Source organism: Amphiprion ocellaris, chromosome 21, assembly GCF_022539595.1.
Source record: "Amphiprion ocellaris isolate individual 3 ecotype Okinawa chromosome 21, ASM2253959v1, whole genome shotgun sequence".
Taxonomy (NCBI): domain Eukaryota; kingdom Metazoa; phylum Chordata; class Actinopteri; family Pomacentridae; genus Amphiprion; species Amphiprion ocellaris.
Window position 1 is genome coordinate 21,919,242 of NC_072786.1, and position 17,614 is coordinate 21,936,855.

General features: G+C 41.2%; 1 protein-coding gene across 1 annotated transcript in view; it reads left to right on the forward strand.

Moving 5' to 3' along the window:
• mpped1 (metallophosphoesterase domain containing 1) overlaps positions 1–17,614 on the forward strand; it is a 102,881-nt gene that overhangs the window by 22,872 nt on the left and 62,395 nt on the right. Inside the window, exon 4 of the mRNA XM_023299778.3 lies at positions 16,111–16,336. Coding sequence (XP_023155546.1) covers positions 16,111–16,336 — 226 coding nt within the window. The remainder of the gene's footprint in view (positions 1–16,110; positions 16,337–17,614) is intronic.

The following is a 17,614-nucleotide window of genomic DNA, read 5'->3' on the forward strand; positions in this document are numbered from 1 at the left end:
TGTGTAAATGGATGGAAAGAGTAGTTAGTGATCACCTTGACAGCCTAGTAGCAGAGGATGGATCCGTTCTAACTCACCTACAAGGCAGAACAAGAGGTTGAGAGTTGAGGACACTGCAGCTAGACATCTGGACTCATTTATTGACGTCTAATTCTTTCAATACTGAAAGCACAAAAACCTTACTTGTGGAGCTCCAGGTCAACTCGACACTGAGACTTTTGTAATGGGCATGCCACAACAAGGGCTTGTAATTGGTTTAAAATCCAATAAGTTGATTTTACACACATTTTCTGAAGTAGTAATGACATGAGATGCAAATGCCATGTCCTTCCTGGCCCACCTGCCTGGAACCAGTGCTCTATCTGAGGCAGCAAATCACCTGATCTGGACAGTCAAGGAAGCTTCCTAGAGCTCAGCATCATAAAAACTAGATCTGGATGCATTGTGGAGCATCCAGATCCACAACAACTGCCTGCTTTTCACCCCTCAGCATTGAAGGCCAGCTGAGAGAACATGTGCAATATTTAAACGCCTTTGGGACAGAGATAGTCACTGCCTTGTCCTTTTCCTAGCACATGTCTCCATGGTTCAGCAGCGTCTCCACCCACTGAGGACGCTCAGGACCTTGAATGTCAACAGTAACATTTTCATCCTGGTTTCCAGCACCCTAATTGAATCTGTACTCATCTTCAACATGTCAGCCTGATACAGCCCCTTATCAGCAAACACAAAACAAAACTATCCTGCATAACTAGTCAAGTCTGCAAAATAACTGGCTCATCCTAAAGCTCCCCTCTCTGAACTGTGCAGCTTGGTCAGTAATCAGGACAGTTACTCTGGTCATGCACAAAACATTTTTATTCTTGCTGCAAACATCACCTTGGACACATTAAAACAGGCAGTGCTCTCTGACTTGTGTTGTTCTTGTTGGTAGCAGTTCAACAGTTTCCATTCCTGCAGTGTTTCCGTGTGTCCGTTTTTTAAATAAATGTTTAATATGTACTACTTATTATTGAGCCCAGTCATTACATTGTGATAGACAAGTCATCTCATCTATCAATGAGGGACTTCTTTATGTATGTTGAAGCTGCAGTCATTTATCAGGCCATAAAAAATACCATTGTCTGTGCTGATGTTACAGCAAATAATTCCCTATACACCCATTCAGCAGATGCAGATAGACACTGGCATTCGTTTGGCATGAATAATGTTTGAAGGCATATCAAAAGAACTTCACATAATGGAAGATAAGTTAATGCTTAAATTGACTCGGGGGCTGAAAAGAGCAGCAACAGGCTAGAAACAAACCCAAGCAGAATGTGTTTTAGTCACAGTTAAAGCAGCTGCTGTTGTGCCAAAGTGATGTGTAGATTGGCACATCTAGCAAGCACAAAACCATCATCAGCCATGTGAAGTTTTCTTTCTGGTCCTCTGACAAATGTGAGGTTGATATTTTTTCTTTTATCGTTGTTTTGCGGACTTATCAGGACTTATCCATCAGAAATGATACAAGAAACAATTGATTAAATTGTGGGAGTGTTTCTGAGTCCCATCAATTCCTGCCGCCTGCTACATATTTAGGTCATGCGATTTGGTATCAGTACATAACGTATACATGTATAACACACACCTGTGCTCTCCACAAGGTCATTTTGTTTGTGGGTACATCTATATTAAATGGCCACATTCTATGTTGCCATGATTTATGATCATCAATAACTAATAAACAAATGCAGCATTTCTAAAAATAAAGCTGTATTTCTGACAGTGCCATATGGGGGAATGAACAGTCTTGGCGGAGAACTGCACTCTTTGAGTGCTTCTCTAGTCACAAGATGCATCGCTCATATGAATTGTCTGTGTAGTTTTATTTTCTTAACTTATTTGTGTTGTATGTTTAAAAGGGAGACAGTCATCCAGAATTCCATTGTAAGCTGTGTATAATGACAATAAAGCTTTCTTATCATATCTTATTAGTGCAGCTTTAAAATATACATAGTAACTTAGATTTTTTGAGGAATTTCTTTAAGACAAGAGACTGTTGAAACCAAACTAGCTCAGTTTTCATCTGGTGTTGTCTCGTGTCCCCCAGTAAGAAGCAGCCACTGGCCTCTATGTCCCTCTCTGACTTTAGGTTACAAGGTTCACAGCCTTTAGCATCTCTGCTACAACTCTTTATTTAGCGCCTGCTCTGCTCCGTTCCCCTTTACTGCTGAATAATAGATAAGTGACGACCATGATGTGATTGCCTGTGTAGGCACTTTAAATGCAAGTGTGTGTGTTTTCTTTACCCGGGAGAGGCAGAGTGTGTCTCCTGCTCTGCACCTGCCTCTAAATCCATGTGAGCCTGAGTGTTTCTGCCCCTCCATCTCTATCTTTTGTCAGGTGTTACGCCCTCACCTCCCCCCCGGACCTCCTCCTCACCCCCTCAGCTTCGCTCGCTCTTCTCCCAGCTTGCTGCCCTTAGCTCAGTAACAGTACGGGCATTAAACTTTCATAACTGCTGTCTTTTTCTGCTCCGCTCTTCTTCTTTCCTCCTTCGCTTCCTCTCTCTCTTCCCTTCTCCTTCCCCCTGTATACTTTCCTTCTTTCTCGCTCTCTCCTCTTTTTTCATTTTCCCTTCCTTCCCCAAGCCTCATTTTGTCTTCATTTTTATTCTCTCCCACTTTCCATTTTCCTTCCCTCTTCATTTTTTCTTTTCCCCCTTTACTTGTGTTTACCCAGCAGTGAGTGCTGCTGGAGGAGAGCATAACGAGCAGGTCTGACACTCCTTTATGGTTTTTAACATTGGGAAACTCAACAGAATTTCAAGTGACTGTAAATTTAGGCAAACCATTTCCCATCTGTCCCTCACTGCTTTTGTATCTTCTATTTGCACACTTGAAAGGCTGCGTTACTTGCATGAGGGAAAAGGATGCAACGGGATGTGAAAATGGTCTTGGAAACATCTCCACTTTTTCTTTCAAACAAGTTTTCTTTTTTCCCTTCAAGTTCAAAAACAGTTGGAAGATAGTGAAGCCTCTGTGGATGTTATGAATGATGGCAGTCTTTCTCATAATTTTCCCTTTCTCTCTCTCTTTTCTGTCGCAGTTTGTTTTCTGGGTCAGCGTCAGTGTGTGTAATTCGTTCTGTGCAAACTGTTGCTAAATCTAGCATTAGCCCTCTCTTTCAAGCAGGAACAGACAGCAAACAAACTGAGTCCGAGCTATTGGAGAGCTAAACAAAGAGCAGAGTTGAGTCAGATGTAAATCAGTTTGTGTACAGCTGTAGGCATCAAACTCCAGACATTTCGCCACCAGCACTGCAACAGTCTGCAGTCTCGCCGACTATAGATAGAATGAAATGAGAGCAGCATTGGTGCAGCAAAATGTGGGAATTTTAAAACTCTACTAGAGTGTTTTAATCCCTCCTGGTCTGTTAATGATTTATTGTTCTGTTAATGATTGAATGAAGGATTGTTCTTTTTAATGTACTTTTAAATTAAGATTATTTTAAACTTTGACATGGCCAATTAAAGGGAATCTAGTAGTTCACTTCCATAAAGTTTGGGTACTTGCAAGAGACAGATTAGAGAAGTTAACTAAATCAGACCAGCAGTGGGAATGAAATCTTGACTTTTAGTCTGTTAACACAAGTCACATTTTAAAAACACTGTTTCATACATTTCCCATAATGTACAATGAATAATTTTCTTTTGGAACCTCTCTGCCTGGTAAATGCCCAGCCTTTCAAATTCCACTTTCTCGGTGTGATACGAGCTAACAAATTTGTTGTTTGCAAGCCATCCCACAATAACACTACCAATGTCAGACGTTTTCCCCCTCAGACTTAATATAGCTTCTCCAAAGATGTAGAATGCATTATACAATTGTGGAAAATGTATAAAAGAGTGTATAGTTTGGTGGCAGGTGGCAGGTTTCAGATGCCCCCTTTAAACCTTTCTGTTTCCATTATGATCCAACAGCTTCAACAGTGCCATTAGGTCTAAGTGCAAGAAACAATGACAAACAGTAGATACCAGATGTGCCCAAAATTCATTAAGTACATAGAAAACTGAAAAATGAAGGTTTGCTGTGTCAGAATGTTTGGAGAATATTATGTTGTTAATGGCGATGTTAAAGACAGAGACATTAGGAGGACAGAAAAAATGGGACTTGCAGCCTCCTTTGAGTTTAACCAGTTAGTTTTGTCTTCTCCAAATTTTTCCAGTTAGGGTCAAGACCCACTCAGCATTTTTTTCAGAAGTGCCTCCCCTGGAGTTGGTACCTTTTTCTCCCCAAAAAACAGCCCTGAAATTGAAAAGTTCATTTAAGGCTGGATTTTAAATTTAGTGAAATTGTCTTTGGTAGACATCAACATTCAAATAAGGAAACCAAAACAAAATGGAAACTAGAAAAGCACTTAGAGAAGGCAGCACTCCGCCAAGGCTGTTCATTCAGACTGTAAGCCGCATCACTGCCAAAATCTAATCACTTGGTCCTTGTGTCATTTCTGACCTTCCCTGAAAATTTCATCCAAAACTGTTAATTCTGTTTTTGAGTAATGCTGCTAACAGACAGATGGACAGACAAACCAACGCTGATCGTCACATAACTCCACTGCGTTCCTTGGCGGAGTAATAAATGTCCTTAAATCTAGTTAGTAATGATAGAGGAAACTAATGCTTCAAAACTTGCCTGAAACTCATCAGGATTTTAAGCTTAACAGGCGTAAGGTGGTGTGTACATTTACACGAACAGCTCAGCAATCAGCCCTTTCAGCCTTTTCGTTGTATTTGCAACTCCTAGCTTTAAATCGGAATGCTCCAAAACAATGACAAATGGTAATTAAAGGAACGTAACTTCAGAGAGCTGTACTATGAAGCGAGATTAATGGGTTAGCGAGGCAATATTGAGGCGAAAGTCAGAGTTTTTAGTATCACAAAGGTGACTCTGTTTTAACCTGACTAGATCTTCATGGTAACTTATGCTGTGGAGTTAACCTGGTTGGGAGCAGGTTATGTTCAGAGTTCAGGATTTAAATCGGCTGTAAGAAACGTCTCTCTTTAAACAAACCATTTTCTGACAATTCTTTTTGAGTGATACAGACTCACAGCTGATGGAATATATTTAATCTGTAAACACCTTGAGCTGTATGTTACTGAAACCACTGAATAAAGCCGTACAGTACCAGTACCACACACTGTATTCATGGCGTTGCCGTCAGAACCCCACATGTATTTAGCTGGTGATGCAGAAATAACTTTAATATGTTTTTATGTTTGATCCTCATTTGCTGTCATTGCTGCATCATTTCATTTTGCGCAGAAGAGTCATATGATGAGTTAAATGGCCACGTTCATTTAAAAGCGCGCAGAGTTTGAAGCAGAAGGTCTGAGTTAACAAAGTTAATAACCACCTTCATCATACCGGTTAACCCTGACTGAGGCTTTAGTTTTTGTTGAGCCGACTTACACAACAAAGCCAGGATATTTCCAGCTTGCTTCATAGTACAACCCTATGAGAACGTAGTAAAAAGAGCAACGCAGGTTTGATATGTCAGCTGTATTTTATGTTCTCTGAGTTTAAGCAGTCAGCTTCAAGAGTCACACAGCAGTTTTTCATTATCGTTCCCCCAAAAACCACTTGGAAAGAGGTTCTACAAGGGCAATCCTTGCAGTCAGAACAAGCACAAAAGTTTGGGTTGCCTTTCAACAGCTTGTAAGTTCCTGCAGATGAAAACATTTGATCATTGTCTGTACAATCACGGTCACATTTCAAACCAGAGCTGCTAAAAGCTAATTTGGTATTCTTCTAATTGCATCAATTTGACAAAATGTAAGTGAATACTGGCTAAAAACAGGGCTCAAATGAGGCTAGCAATACCTAGCCTTTAAACAGCTCATAATGACCTTTAAACAGCTCATTATTAATATTAGAGTATCAATAATTAGCCCTGTTGCCTTGCAGTTAAAAGATCCCCTGTTCGCCTTCCTGGGATCTTTCTGCCTAGAGTTTGCATGTTCTCTCTGTGCATGTGTGGGTTTTCTCCAGGTTCTCCAGCTTCCTCCCACAGTCTAAAAACATGCTGAGGTTAATTGGAGATTCTAAATTGTCTGTAGGTGTGAATGTGAGTGGGATTGTTTGTCTCTATATGTAGTCCTGTGATAGACTGTTACCTGTCCAGGTGTCCCCTGCCTTCACCCTAAGTCAGCTGGGATAGACTCCAGCCCCCCACGACCCTAATGAGGATGAAGCGGTGTATAGATGATGGATGGATGGATGGATGGATGGATGGATGTCTAGTACCCCAAAGCACATTAGCTTGGACCTACAGTCTAAACATTCCAAGCTGGCAACTGCATCACTGCGTAATGATTAAGTAGGATAGCATCGTGCACCATTGTTGTAGTTTAACATTGGCTCAATCTGGTGTCAGTAGAACGTTAAAAGCAGACATGGGACAGATGGCCACTTGCCAGTGGTTTAATTCATCAACATTCATCAGAAGCCCACATCGCTCACTCTGAAAGTTGCAGCTTAAGCTTCAGCCACATTATCCTGGAGGCGACGTCGTCACACTGAACATGGAAGTGGAGCAGACAGGATGAAAGAAACAGAGATGGAGTGTGGGAGAGAGAAAGAGAAGAGACAGACCACCTACGAGGCCGCTTGATGATGTGCTGTATCTGTTCTTTGTCGCTGCTTCTGTGTGTGTGTGTGTGTGTCTTTACACACGTGCGTGTGTGTAATGCATTATGTTCAGTGAGGACATTGTGAAGTGTTAGGAGGTGCTGCTGTACTCAGATAAAATGTGTGTTTTGGATGCGTGGCTCAGTAGGTGGTGTTTGTGTACGCCTCATACGTCTCATAATTGCTGGCTGTCTTTGTTTTGTGTCTGCTTGTATGCTTGTGTGTATGTTTGTGTGTGTGCGTGTGTGTGCGCGTGTGTGTGTGTGATGAGACGCAGCAGTGTGTGGGTGGTGAATTAAATGAAACGAGTGAGTATTAAGTTTAAGCTGAGGTGGGAAGGCAGAAGTCTTCCTGCTTTTCTTCCTCCATCATCTATTTCTACCTTGTTGCATGTCTATCCTGTACTCAGCTCTCCTCTTCTTCTCTTTTCCTCTCTTTTATGTGACATATTACTTTCTTCCTTCACATCCAGTGTTCCCTCTCGGAGTCGTACTCGTACACACACACATGCACACACACGCTGTAAAGGAATTACCACTGATCCTAGCTGAGTCTTTAGCTTGTCTGTCTTTGAACATCAGTGCTGTCGCCTCTGAAGCCTCTCTTTGAATTACTGCATTTCTGTTTATGCGCACACAGATAAAGGCCGGCTAAAGCTGCTCTGTCTGGCTATAATCTCATATGTTTTATACATAAAGAAGACATACATAAACTGTGAGGTGTATACACAAGAACAGGCACAAGCGTATATGCTGGTTATTGACACAGAATTTGGTATGAAGGAATCATTTGGGTTTATTACAGTTTGTGTGTTATTTTCTTTGTTCTGACCATTTTTCTATTGCCACAGCAATGTACAGAAATTAATTAAAGGAAAAAAACAACTTAGAGTGTCTTAGTGAGGTGTTGGGCCACCAGATCAGCTTTCATGCTTCATGGCAACAATTCTCCAGGTCTGCGGAACTCTTTTGGAGGGATGGACACTATTCTTGAAAAAGATATTTCCTCATTTGGTGTTTTAATGACAGTGGTAGAATCCAGTTATTCATAGGTGTTCAATTGGATTGAGATCTGGTGAGTGTGAAGACTATACACTACCGTTTAAAAGTTTGGGGTCATCCAGACAACTGCATGTTCTCCATGAAAACTCACACTTTTATCCATGTGTTAACATAACTGCACAAGGGTTTTCTAATCATCAATGAGCCTTTCAACACCATTAGCTAACACAATGTAGCATTAGAACACAGGAGTGATGGTTGCTGGAAATGTTCCTCTGTACCTCTATGGAAATATTCCATTAAAAATCAGCTGTTTCCAGCTAGAATAGTCATTTACCACATTAACAATGTCTAAACTGGATTTATCATTCATTTAATGTTACCTTCATTGAAAAAAAAAAAGAGTTTCTTTCAAAAATGAGGACATTTCTAAGTGATCCCAAACTTTTGAACGGTAGTGTATATCTTTCACATCTTTCAGCAACCCCTTGTGCTCTTTCAGCTGGTGTATTTCCATTGTGGAAGAGACCACTTCCATCAGGATAGAAGTGTTTCATCATAGGATAAAGATGATCACTGAGATCATTCTTCTATTGATTTGCAGTGACTGTTGTCTGACGGGACGAGTGGACAACCCTCCCAACAGCTTATAAAGATTAGCTGATCTACAAGCACATCCAAAATGCTGGTTATAAAGACCAGGTTATAAAGATGAGTGACAGCACTCTCATATCTGTGTGATAAGTATGGATCGAGAGCCAGAAGACGGTGCAGTTTAGCGGGCAGTGAGGGGCAGCTATGGCTGTTGTGTGTACATTTGTACACAAAAAGGAATTCAAAAAAGACAAGCTGGGATTTTATGTGGAATTGTGTGTTAGAATTACATATTTATAAATTATATTAAATTGTGTTAGAAGGCATGCTTTTGAGCTTTTAAGCAAATTACCAGGCATCCCTAGTACCATGCAGTAGTACGTAGACAAGAGAATGGTACTGATTTTCAATTCTAGTGATAAAGCAGATTACCTCAAAATATCATGTTATGCCTTTAAAAAACATGGTCTGAAGCTTGTAAAATATAATTAAAACATTCAAAAGGCTTTACATTATGATGCATCAACTTAAGGAAAAATAAAATCAGTGGATTTTTTTTAAAATCAATATGAACTGAAAATCTTTCTCCTGTGTCCCCTCAGTAATACAAGCTTACCCACAGCTATGCGTTTTTTAAAAATGTGACACTTAATTTCACGTAATTCTTTCCTAACTACACATATTGTATTAAAAAAGGCTCATATGGTACAAAAAATAAGAACCAAGACCAAGAAAACTAGATTTTTTCTTTAATTTTAGCCGAAAGTTTGGCTGCTGCTCTCCGCACACATGCATTCACTCATACTGACACACACACTGGTATTAATTTAATCATTTTGGGTTGGCAGGAAAAAATTGGCCTCTATTTTCTGCAACTGCACACACACTCATGGACTTCCTAGACACACACACTTTGGTATTAAGTTATTTGGCAGGACGTTTTGGCTACTAGTTTTTCATATCTACGCACACACACACTTAGGAATTAACTTTGTTTTGGCAGGCAGGAAATTTCTGCCTTTTTTTTTTCCTGAATGCACACAAACACACATGTTGGAGCAAACACACACATACGCACACGTACACACACAATGGGCAGTAATCCCCCTGTACATGCCAGAGCTTTGGGCAGAGCAGGGATTTTCCTCTTCAAAGAGCAGACCACCCATCGCAGCGTCAGAACAATGGTGGCCGAACTCCGGAAGATTTCCTGTGGCGGTGGGAGTCCACACACACACACACACACACACACACACACACACACACACACACACACACACACACACACACACACACAGATAGCCTGTATGTATAGACAAACACAATTATATGCACTCACATATCGGGATAGACAAACATTTTCCTCACGCACAAACCTCCCCGGGATCATGTACATACCTGCAGGTAGACACACCTTGTGGAGCTCATGGGAGGACAGAGCTTTTTGTGGGGACATTGAGACAAACAGCAGATCTGGGCTGTGTATGACTGGAGGGGGCAGCCACTCCACAAAAGAGCAAAGACAATGAGCAAGAGAGGATTGAAAAAGAACCAGAGAGGAATAAAGGGATGAAGGGACAGAAGGAAAGCCTGAAGTCCAGCTGTTTCCACTCCTGAAAGCAGCCTCGCGTTCAGTCAGCCCTGCCCATGTTTTCCTCGGATCTTTGTGCTCCTCCCTAACACCCCCATCCCCTGCTCACTTGCTGACTTTGTTTTTTTTTTTCCTCCTCCTTTTGTGATTTTTTGTTTTGTTTTGTTTTTCTGAACGCGAGGCGGCTGTCCGCCCTGCGCCGCCGCCGATTCTCTCGCAGGCAAATTAAAAGTATTTGTTGCTTAAAGCAGCCTTTTGAATTCAAATACAAAAGATGGTGAGGTGACAAAGAGCGGCCCGTGTGTTGTGGGGGAATGTAGCCCCAAATGTTCAGACGTCCCCCCTCCTCACAAACTGCACACACTCCCACCCACACCCCGTCTTCCTTTCTTCCTTCTTTTGTCAAAGAAGCAACAAATTCATTTGATAGTGAAATTGTCTTTTTCTGCACAATAACAGACTGCATTGTTGAATTTCTTTCTCTTTTTTTTGTATGATTATTTTCATATTGACAGCAGTTGGCTAGGACAGAGAATGGCAATAAACAGGTGCACGCGCTGGATGCTTTTAGTCAGATTCAGCTATGCGACGTTCAGCTATTTGGTATTCACACCTTGTCATTTTGCAGCTTTTTCTGGGGGGAAACTTTTAAAAATTCACCATGAAATTGAAGTTTAATTCTGCTAAGTAAGAGAATGTGTATGTGTGTGTGTGTGTGTGTGTGTGTGTGAGGATGAGGAGGGGGTATTTGTGTCCAGCTGGTGGAGTTTTATATTTCTCTCTGTGATTTATTTCTTTCAGTTTACAGTTGGCCGTCAAACTTCATGGGTGAAAAACTGCTCACGTTGCAGAATTTCTGAGGAGACACAGATAGTGTTTATTTGTTTGAAAATTTATGAGCCCCTTGTTCCCTCGCTGTCTATCCCTTGTTGGCTCACTGCCTCTTCCTCGGGCGTGCTCACACCTTCCCTTACTTATTTTTGATGTTTGCATTTTAAGCATTTAGATGGCGTAGTGGTGTTTTGTTAAGTGCATACACTTGCTTCTACGACACCATCTTAACCTGCTAGTTTGTATAATAGTTAATGCCAAATGCTGCCTCCACATAAATTCACAAGCGGTAATAATATCGTACAGATGTCACTGCAGTTTATACCAATTAAGAGATATTTTAAGCACATTCTTCTGACATTTCCAACTTTTCATTGTAATGGAGTATTTTATTTTGCAGTGTTCCTACTTCCTGACTGTCCCTATTCCCTCCATCATTTATGAACATTAACTTCCACCCTCCAGTTTCTCCTGCGTCTCCTGGAATGGTGTCGGTACAAAACTTTATGCCCCTTGCATTGTCTCTGTTGCTGTGAGCAATCCAGTCTGAAAGATCAGGATCTGGGCCTAACAAGGTATTTTTAAATCGATCTGTATTGACACAAACCTAAGCCCAATCATTTGTTTTGCTCTGCTGTCACACTCCACGTAAAGGGAGAGCTCATTTGCATGTTTGCATCATCAAACATTGATTATTGGTAATACAAACTGAACACAATGGAAATTTGTCATGTTCTGATTTGCTGTTTTTAGTCAATAGACACACGGTTTTATTTGCAAAGAAACGGCTTAATAACATTTCCAAAATGTGAACTAGAAAAGCGCTCAGAGAGCACAGTACTCCGCCAAGGCTGTTCATTCCCCCATATGGCATTGTCAGAAATACAGCATTTTTTTTAAAGAAATGCAGCATTTGCTTATTAGTTATTGATGATCAGAAATCACAGCGACATAGAATGTGTCCATTTAATATAGATGTGCCCACAAACAAAATGACCTTGTGCTGAGCACAGGAGTGTGTTATGCATGTGTACGTTATATATGGATGCTGAATCGCATGACCTAAATATGTAGCGGGTGGTGGGAATTGATGGGACTCAGAAACACCCCCACAATTTAATCAGTTGTTCCTTGTATCATTTCCCATGGATAAGTCCTGATAAGTCCACAGTGGTGGATTTGTAGTAGGATCACAATCATGTGATCATCAGCAGGCAGCTGATGTAGTGTTCACTTGTTGTCATGGTTACAGTGACGCCGTACTGCTATCTCTCAATGATACAGAAATCTTTCACAAATCCATGGATCCAGACTATAAGCCGTATCACTACCAAAATCTAATCACTTGGTCCTTGTGTCATTTCTGACCTTCCCTGAAAATTTAATCCAAATTTGTTATTCTGTTTTTCAGTAATGTTGCTAACAGACAGACAGACAGACAGACAAACCAAGGCCAGTCGTCACATAACTCCACTGCGTTCCTTGGTGGATTAATAAGGGATGTGGAGTGCTGGTTTGGAATTATGGTTTGGATAAATTAGATTTAAAATATGAAACAAATAGTGAAACTGCTGTAAGCCTGCTTTCGGCCCACCCTGTAGCTGCAGCCATCTTTTGGAGCTTGTGGAGCCACGGTACACCCTACCCTCTCCACACTACATTTCAGATAGTGCTCTACTGAAGCTTTGCCAGAGGTCTGTGATCACCTACATAACATTAAGGATCAACTCGGATACAGAAATGCAATTTTCTTCTTAATGCATTGCAGAGCTATTCAGTTGTCAAATGTTTACGTTGGAATGGTTTTGATAGCTTTAATGTACTTGAAGTGCGTGTTTTCTATGCAAATAATGACTGGGACTATGTGTCGGCAGATGCGAATTATTCAGTTAAACAGATTGGTTTGGTGGCAAAAACACTTGATTAGACATCCTTACCTTAAAGGCTAAAGTCAGGGAACAAAAGTAAACACCACAGATTAAGGCTCTGTCTCCATCTCAGTGTGTCTCTCTTTGGATGACTCCCTTTCAGTTATTAAATTTCTTTGTCTATATGTAGGTATAGACAGAAAGGTTGTACTGTTGGGTATAAAACCCACCATATGAGAAAAAGTCGCCCTGATCTGATGTTTAGTAGAAAAGAAGCACTACATACAGACTTGTGTGGTTCAAACATCAAACCCTGTGGTTTCTCCTTGACCTTACTTCATTCATTTTTAATGTATATTTTGCATTTTTGCCATGCTTGCAGTCTCTGATTACAGTACAGTTTTCATCCATGGCTTCACACTCAGGCAGCTCCAGTTATCAAAGAATGAACCAAAAAGTTCTCCAAGTAGATGTTGTGGCCGTGCAACTATATGGCTTCTTTTCTGGTCAGATTTTCTACCAGAAACTGTCACAGTTGTCCTTCATGCTGCAGAGGAAAAGTCTGTTGTTTGGTCAGTTTTGTAAGTTTTTTAGAGGCAGTGAGATACAATGAAAGACCCTTCCTTGGCCTGCGTTTTTACACTTGATTCTGTTTCACTGCTCTCTGGTTTTCAACAGCTGTAAGCAGCCATTTCTCTTCAAAACTTCATTTAACCCCGGAACCCCAGGCATTTTCTGGGTATTTATTTGCTCGTCACAATTTTTCTCACCACAGGCTCATTCTAGTATAGAGTCCTGCAGCTCTGTGGAAACAACACAACCCATGGCTAGACGTAAAGAATGCAGAAAAGAAATGTCTTTTGTGCAGTATGACACACCCCCTCTACACATGAACTCCAGAACGCTATTTCACCATGTTGAATGTATAAAAGTTGAAAATTCTATTTTTTGTCTGTATTCACAGTTTTTGATAAATGGTGTCATTTCGGTGATTGTGTGAAACGATAGCATGTCTTTCATACCTGGGTTTTAGGATTCAGAGGGTTAAACCACTGTTTGCTACCTCCCTAGCACCTAAAAGCAGACAAGCAATCTCAGCAAGTAGCACCAACAGAGCCAGATATTTTTCTCAAGGATTCCTGGAAAACAAAATAGAGCTATTAGACTTCAAAATGTAGCTTACAGAACAATGGATGCTGTTTCCAGTGTTGCTTCTTTGCTTCCTGCCTTGATTTCAAGAGCTGGAGGACTTATATGGTAAAGCAATTGCACTTATCTGAAAGATGAAGAAATTGCAAATTTGTCTTAAGACTGGAACATTGATATTCTGATGCAGGAAAAGTTCATCTAAATTAATATTCGTTCAGTTGGTCGAGCTTTTCAAGTGTCATCTTAGTGTTACGTTGGCAGTCAGTAGGTTTCTGAAAACCTTTTCCGATTTTATCTCATAACATTTTGCATGCTGGATATCACAGGCAGGAGGGCTCCTGAACTATTAAAATGACCAGTACAGCGTGTTAATAGGTCCACAGAAGCTGAATGTTGATGAAATCATTCCAGGCACTTCATGCCGTATAATCTACATTTTTGCAGCCAATAAAATTGCACTGTGGGCGCGAAAGTGTAGTGTTTACTTGATTATTTCGTCACCTATTACATTTCTTGAAATTTATGAGAAAAATATGATGGATAGAGAGGTAAATATTGGAATCCACTGACCACAGTGCAGTCAGCACACTGATGATACTGCATTAGTCATCAGAAGATGTACTGGGATTTTATGCACTTTTGGATCTATACAAACACAACCCTTCAATACTTTGTGTGAGGTAGAAATTAAGGTGCTAGCTCACTGTGTACTCAATCGTCCCGTGGGCTTCGGTGGGGATCTGATAAAAGATAACGATCAAATTTTTATTTTAAAGTGGAGTCTTCCTTCAACCTTGGTTCATCCAGGGACAACTGAGCGAACGCTATTTTAGATGCCAAACCCTGACGAAAAGGAATCAAAAACATCTTTTGATTGTGTGGTGGCGTGCGTGTCCGTGTGCCTTTGTGGAGGTGCAGCCCCTCATTTTTGGGGCTTTTCTGGTGTCTGCTTGACAACTAAACACAAGCCCTTCTGCCAAACAAATGGGAGCTGTGTTGGGGAGAGGGGGCGGCCCGGACCCAAACTGCAAAGATGGGCACTCTTTGACAGCTGCTTTCATCTTGTTATTATTCCTCCTTCACACTCAAGGATTTCTGGGCTTCCTAAAGTATTTCTGTCGCTCCCTCCTTCCTCTCCCTCCTTCTATCCCCCCCACTCTTTCTCTCTTTCTGTCACTGGGCTGTGATTGGCTGTTATGACAGAGCCGTCGCCGGGCTGTCAGCCTCTTCTAAAGCTCAGTTTAATTACTCCTTTTCACTAACATGACACATTCATGCACAGATGCATGCAAACTTGCACACACGTGGAAAAGTCACAAACACACATGCTGACGCACAGACCGATGTATTCAGCTGTGTGCCGCACCGTCCTGGCAGTAATAATTTTAGAAAAAGCCATGGTGATTGAACTCTCCGTCAGCCGCTCTACCTGACAAAGCAGACCCCCAGATGTTTGTCAGGGCTGGCTCTCTGTTTCCTGAGCCCAGCTTTGAAAACATCATGTAGAATTGTGAAGGCCCAGCCGCCGCTCGGTTTGATGGGCTCAGATCGATTGCGCGCCCTGCTGTGCCAACTCTGAATAGCCAATTAAAGCCATTGAAATGGCGGAGAGAATAGGGGGTGACATTAAGGAGCGGGAGTTTGATTAGAGGGGGGTGATGAGAGAGAGAAAGGGGTAAAGATGCAGCAGTGATTGCTGTAGTCTGTAAATGTTTAATATTCTGCATCGTAAACGTAGCAATGATCACTCTCGCTGCTTTCCCTCCTCATCCATCCTGCAGATAAAGATTCCCTGATGGATGCTTTCAGCCATGCTTCCATTTACAGAAGACGGCAGTGCACTGGGTTGAGACCTTGACTGATGGAGGGAATCTAAGACAGATGTACAGATTTACGAGAAATTCAGAGGAAAACAAAAAGAAAGCCTTGTCACATGTGAATGCCAAGCTGTCTGAGATGGGGTTCATGTTGTCCTCAATTTTCTCTCTCTCCTTGTCCCGTCCTTCTCTGTCTGCCACCACTCTTTCTTTCATTTCCTTCCTCCCATCCCCATCTCCTTTGTCTCCATCTGCCAATCCATATTCTGATGTCATCTTCCGTTTTCTATTTCGTCCCGTCTTTTGTCCTTTACCACTTGCACTTTTATCCTTAATTTATACCTCTCCTCTCCACCTCGTCTTGTTTTTTCTTCTGTCTCCTTCTTCATTCATTTTTCATCTGTGCATCACCCCTTTGTTTCCTTTTGTTGTCCCTCATTTGTCTTTCCTCATAATCAAATTTTGCCTTCTTGTCACGTCCGTCTTCCATTTTCTTTAATTCTCCTTCCGCCTCGCCTAAATCCTAACCCTTTTCCTCTTCCCTCTCCTTCCTTTTTGCTGCACACCTTCCCTCTCTCCCCCCGACAGGTACCCTGCCCTACGACATCAAGATAGTAATCGCCGGAAACCACGAGTTGACCTTCGACCAGGAGTTTATGGCAGACCTGATCAAGCAGGACTTCTATTACTTCCCCTCAGCCTCCAAACTGAAGCCAGAGAATTATGAGAACGTCCAGTCGCTGCTCACCAACTGCATCTACCTGCAGGACTCCGAGGTCACAGTGAGGGGCTTCAGAATCTACGGCTCCCCCTGGTGAGTAACCTCTGTACTGCATTCACAAGTTTAGAACTACATGATACTTCTTGTGATATTTATTGTCACCGTCTATAAAATCAACACATTCATGTATTTAATTTTACACAATAATGTTTCAAAGCCCTACTTTAATGGCACTAAAGTATCATGTGGTCACATAGAAGTGATTCAGGTTTTGAGGAGACTACTGTCAACTCTTGAAAAGGACTTATTTTAAAGGTCATACCAATTTTAGCACTGTGGGCATCCGCTCATGTTACAGCAGGCAAACTGCATCGCATTGCCATGAGAACCTACAGATTGATACAGTTGGTGATACAAAAAAAGGCAGGAATATGTTTTATGCTTGGCCCTGATTTGCTGCCAGGTGAGTTTTACACTACTGGTACTGCAGCTGATACAAAACAGATGAAAAAAATTCTGGCCTGTGGGTATTTGTCACAGAGGATATTCAATCAATAACATTGTTGGCAAAAACTAAAATGATTTATACATATCCTTCATTATAGGACAGTTTCTGACCTAAATGCACTAATTAAGTATCATGTTTAAATGCATGACGCTTAAAGTTTAGAGGTTGTATTGTGTAGTTGTCATGTTAGACATAAGGAGCTGCATAAAGCATCACTGAGTGGTAAAATAAATATACTGACACAAATAGAAATTTTCTACAATCACTTTTTCAACGAAAAAAGTGTGAAATGACACATCTAACTCCTCTTTTATGTGAGAATGCACAGAGCCTGATGAATAAAACCTGGTCAACAAAGTCAGATTGTGATGCTCATTATCTCAGTCAGACTTGTGGTGGAGTTATGTTGACCAACAGGTGTTAGTTGCAGCTTATATGAACATTTTCAGATGGTTCCACTTTGGTGTTTGTACATTCAGTCTGTGTGTTTATTGTTGAAAAAATTAAGCAAAACTTGTGGTGTTGCATGAGTTTCATGCTACACTCACATGGTCCTCTTTGGACTGCAACATACAATACCGGTCAAAGGTTTTAGAACGCCCCAATTTTTCCCTTTTTTTGAAATTCAAGCAGTTCAAGTCCAATGAATAGCTTGAAATGGTACAAAGGAAAGTGGTGAACTGCCAGACGTTAAAAAAAGGTAAGGTTATGCCACACTGAAAAATAATGTGCATTTCAGAATTATACAAAAAGGCCTTTTTCTGGGAGCAAGAAATGGGTTAACAACATAAAGCTGTTCTGCAGCAATGGAGGTTGATCAAGCCTTGAAAGTTGGTGCTACCAAATCCTACAGGTGTCCCAAC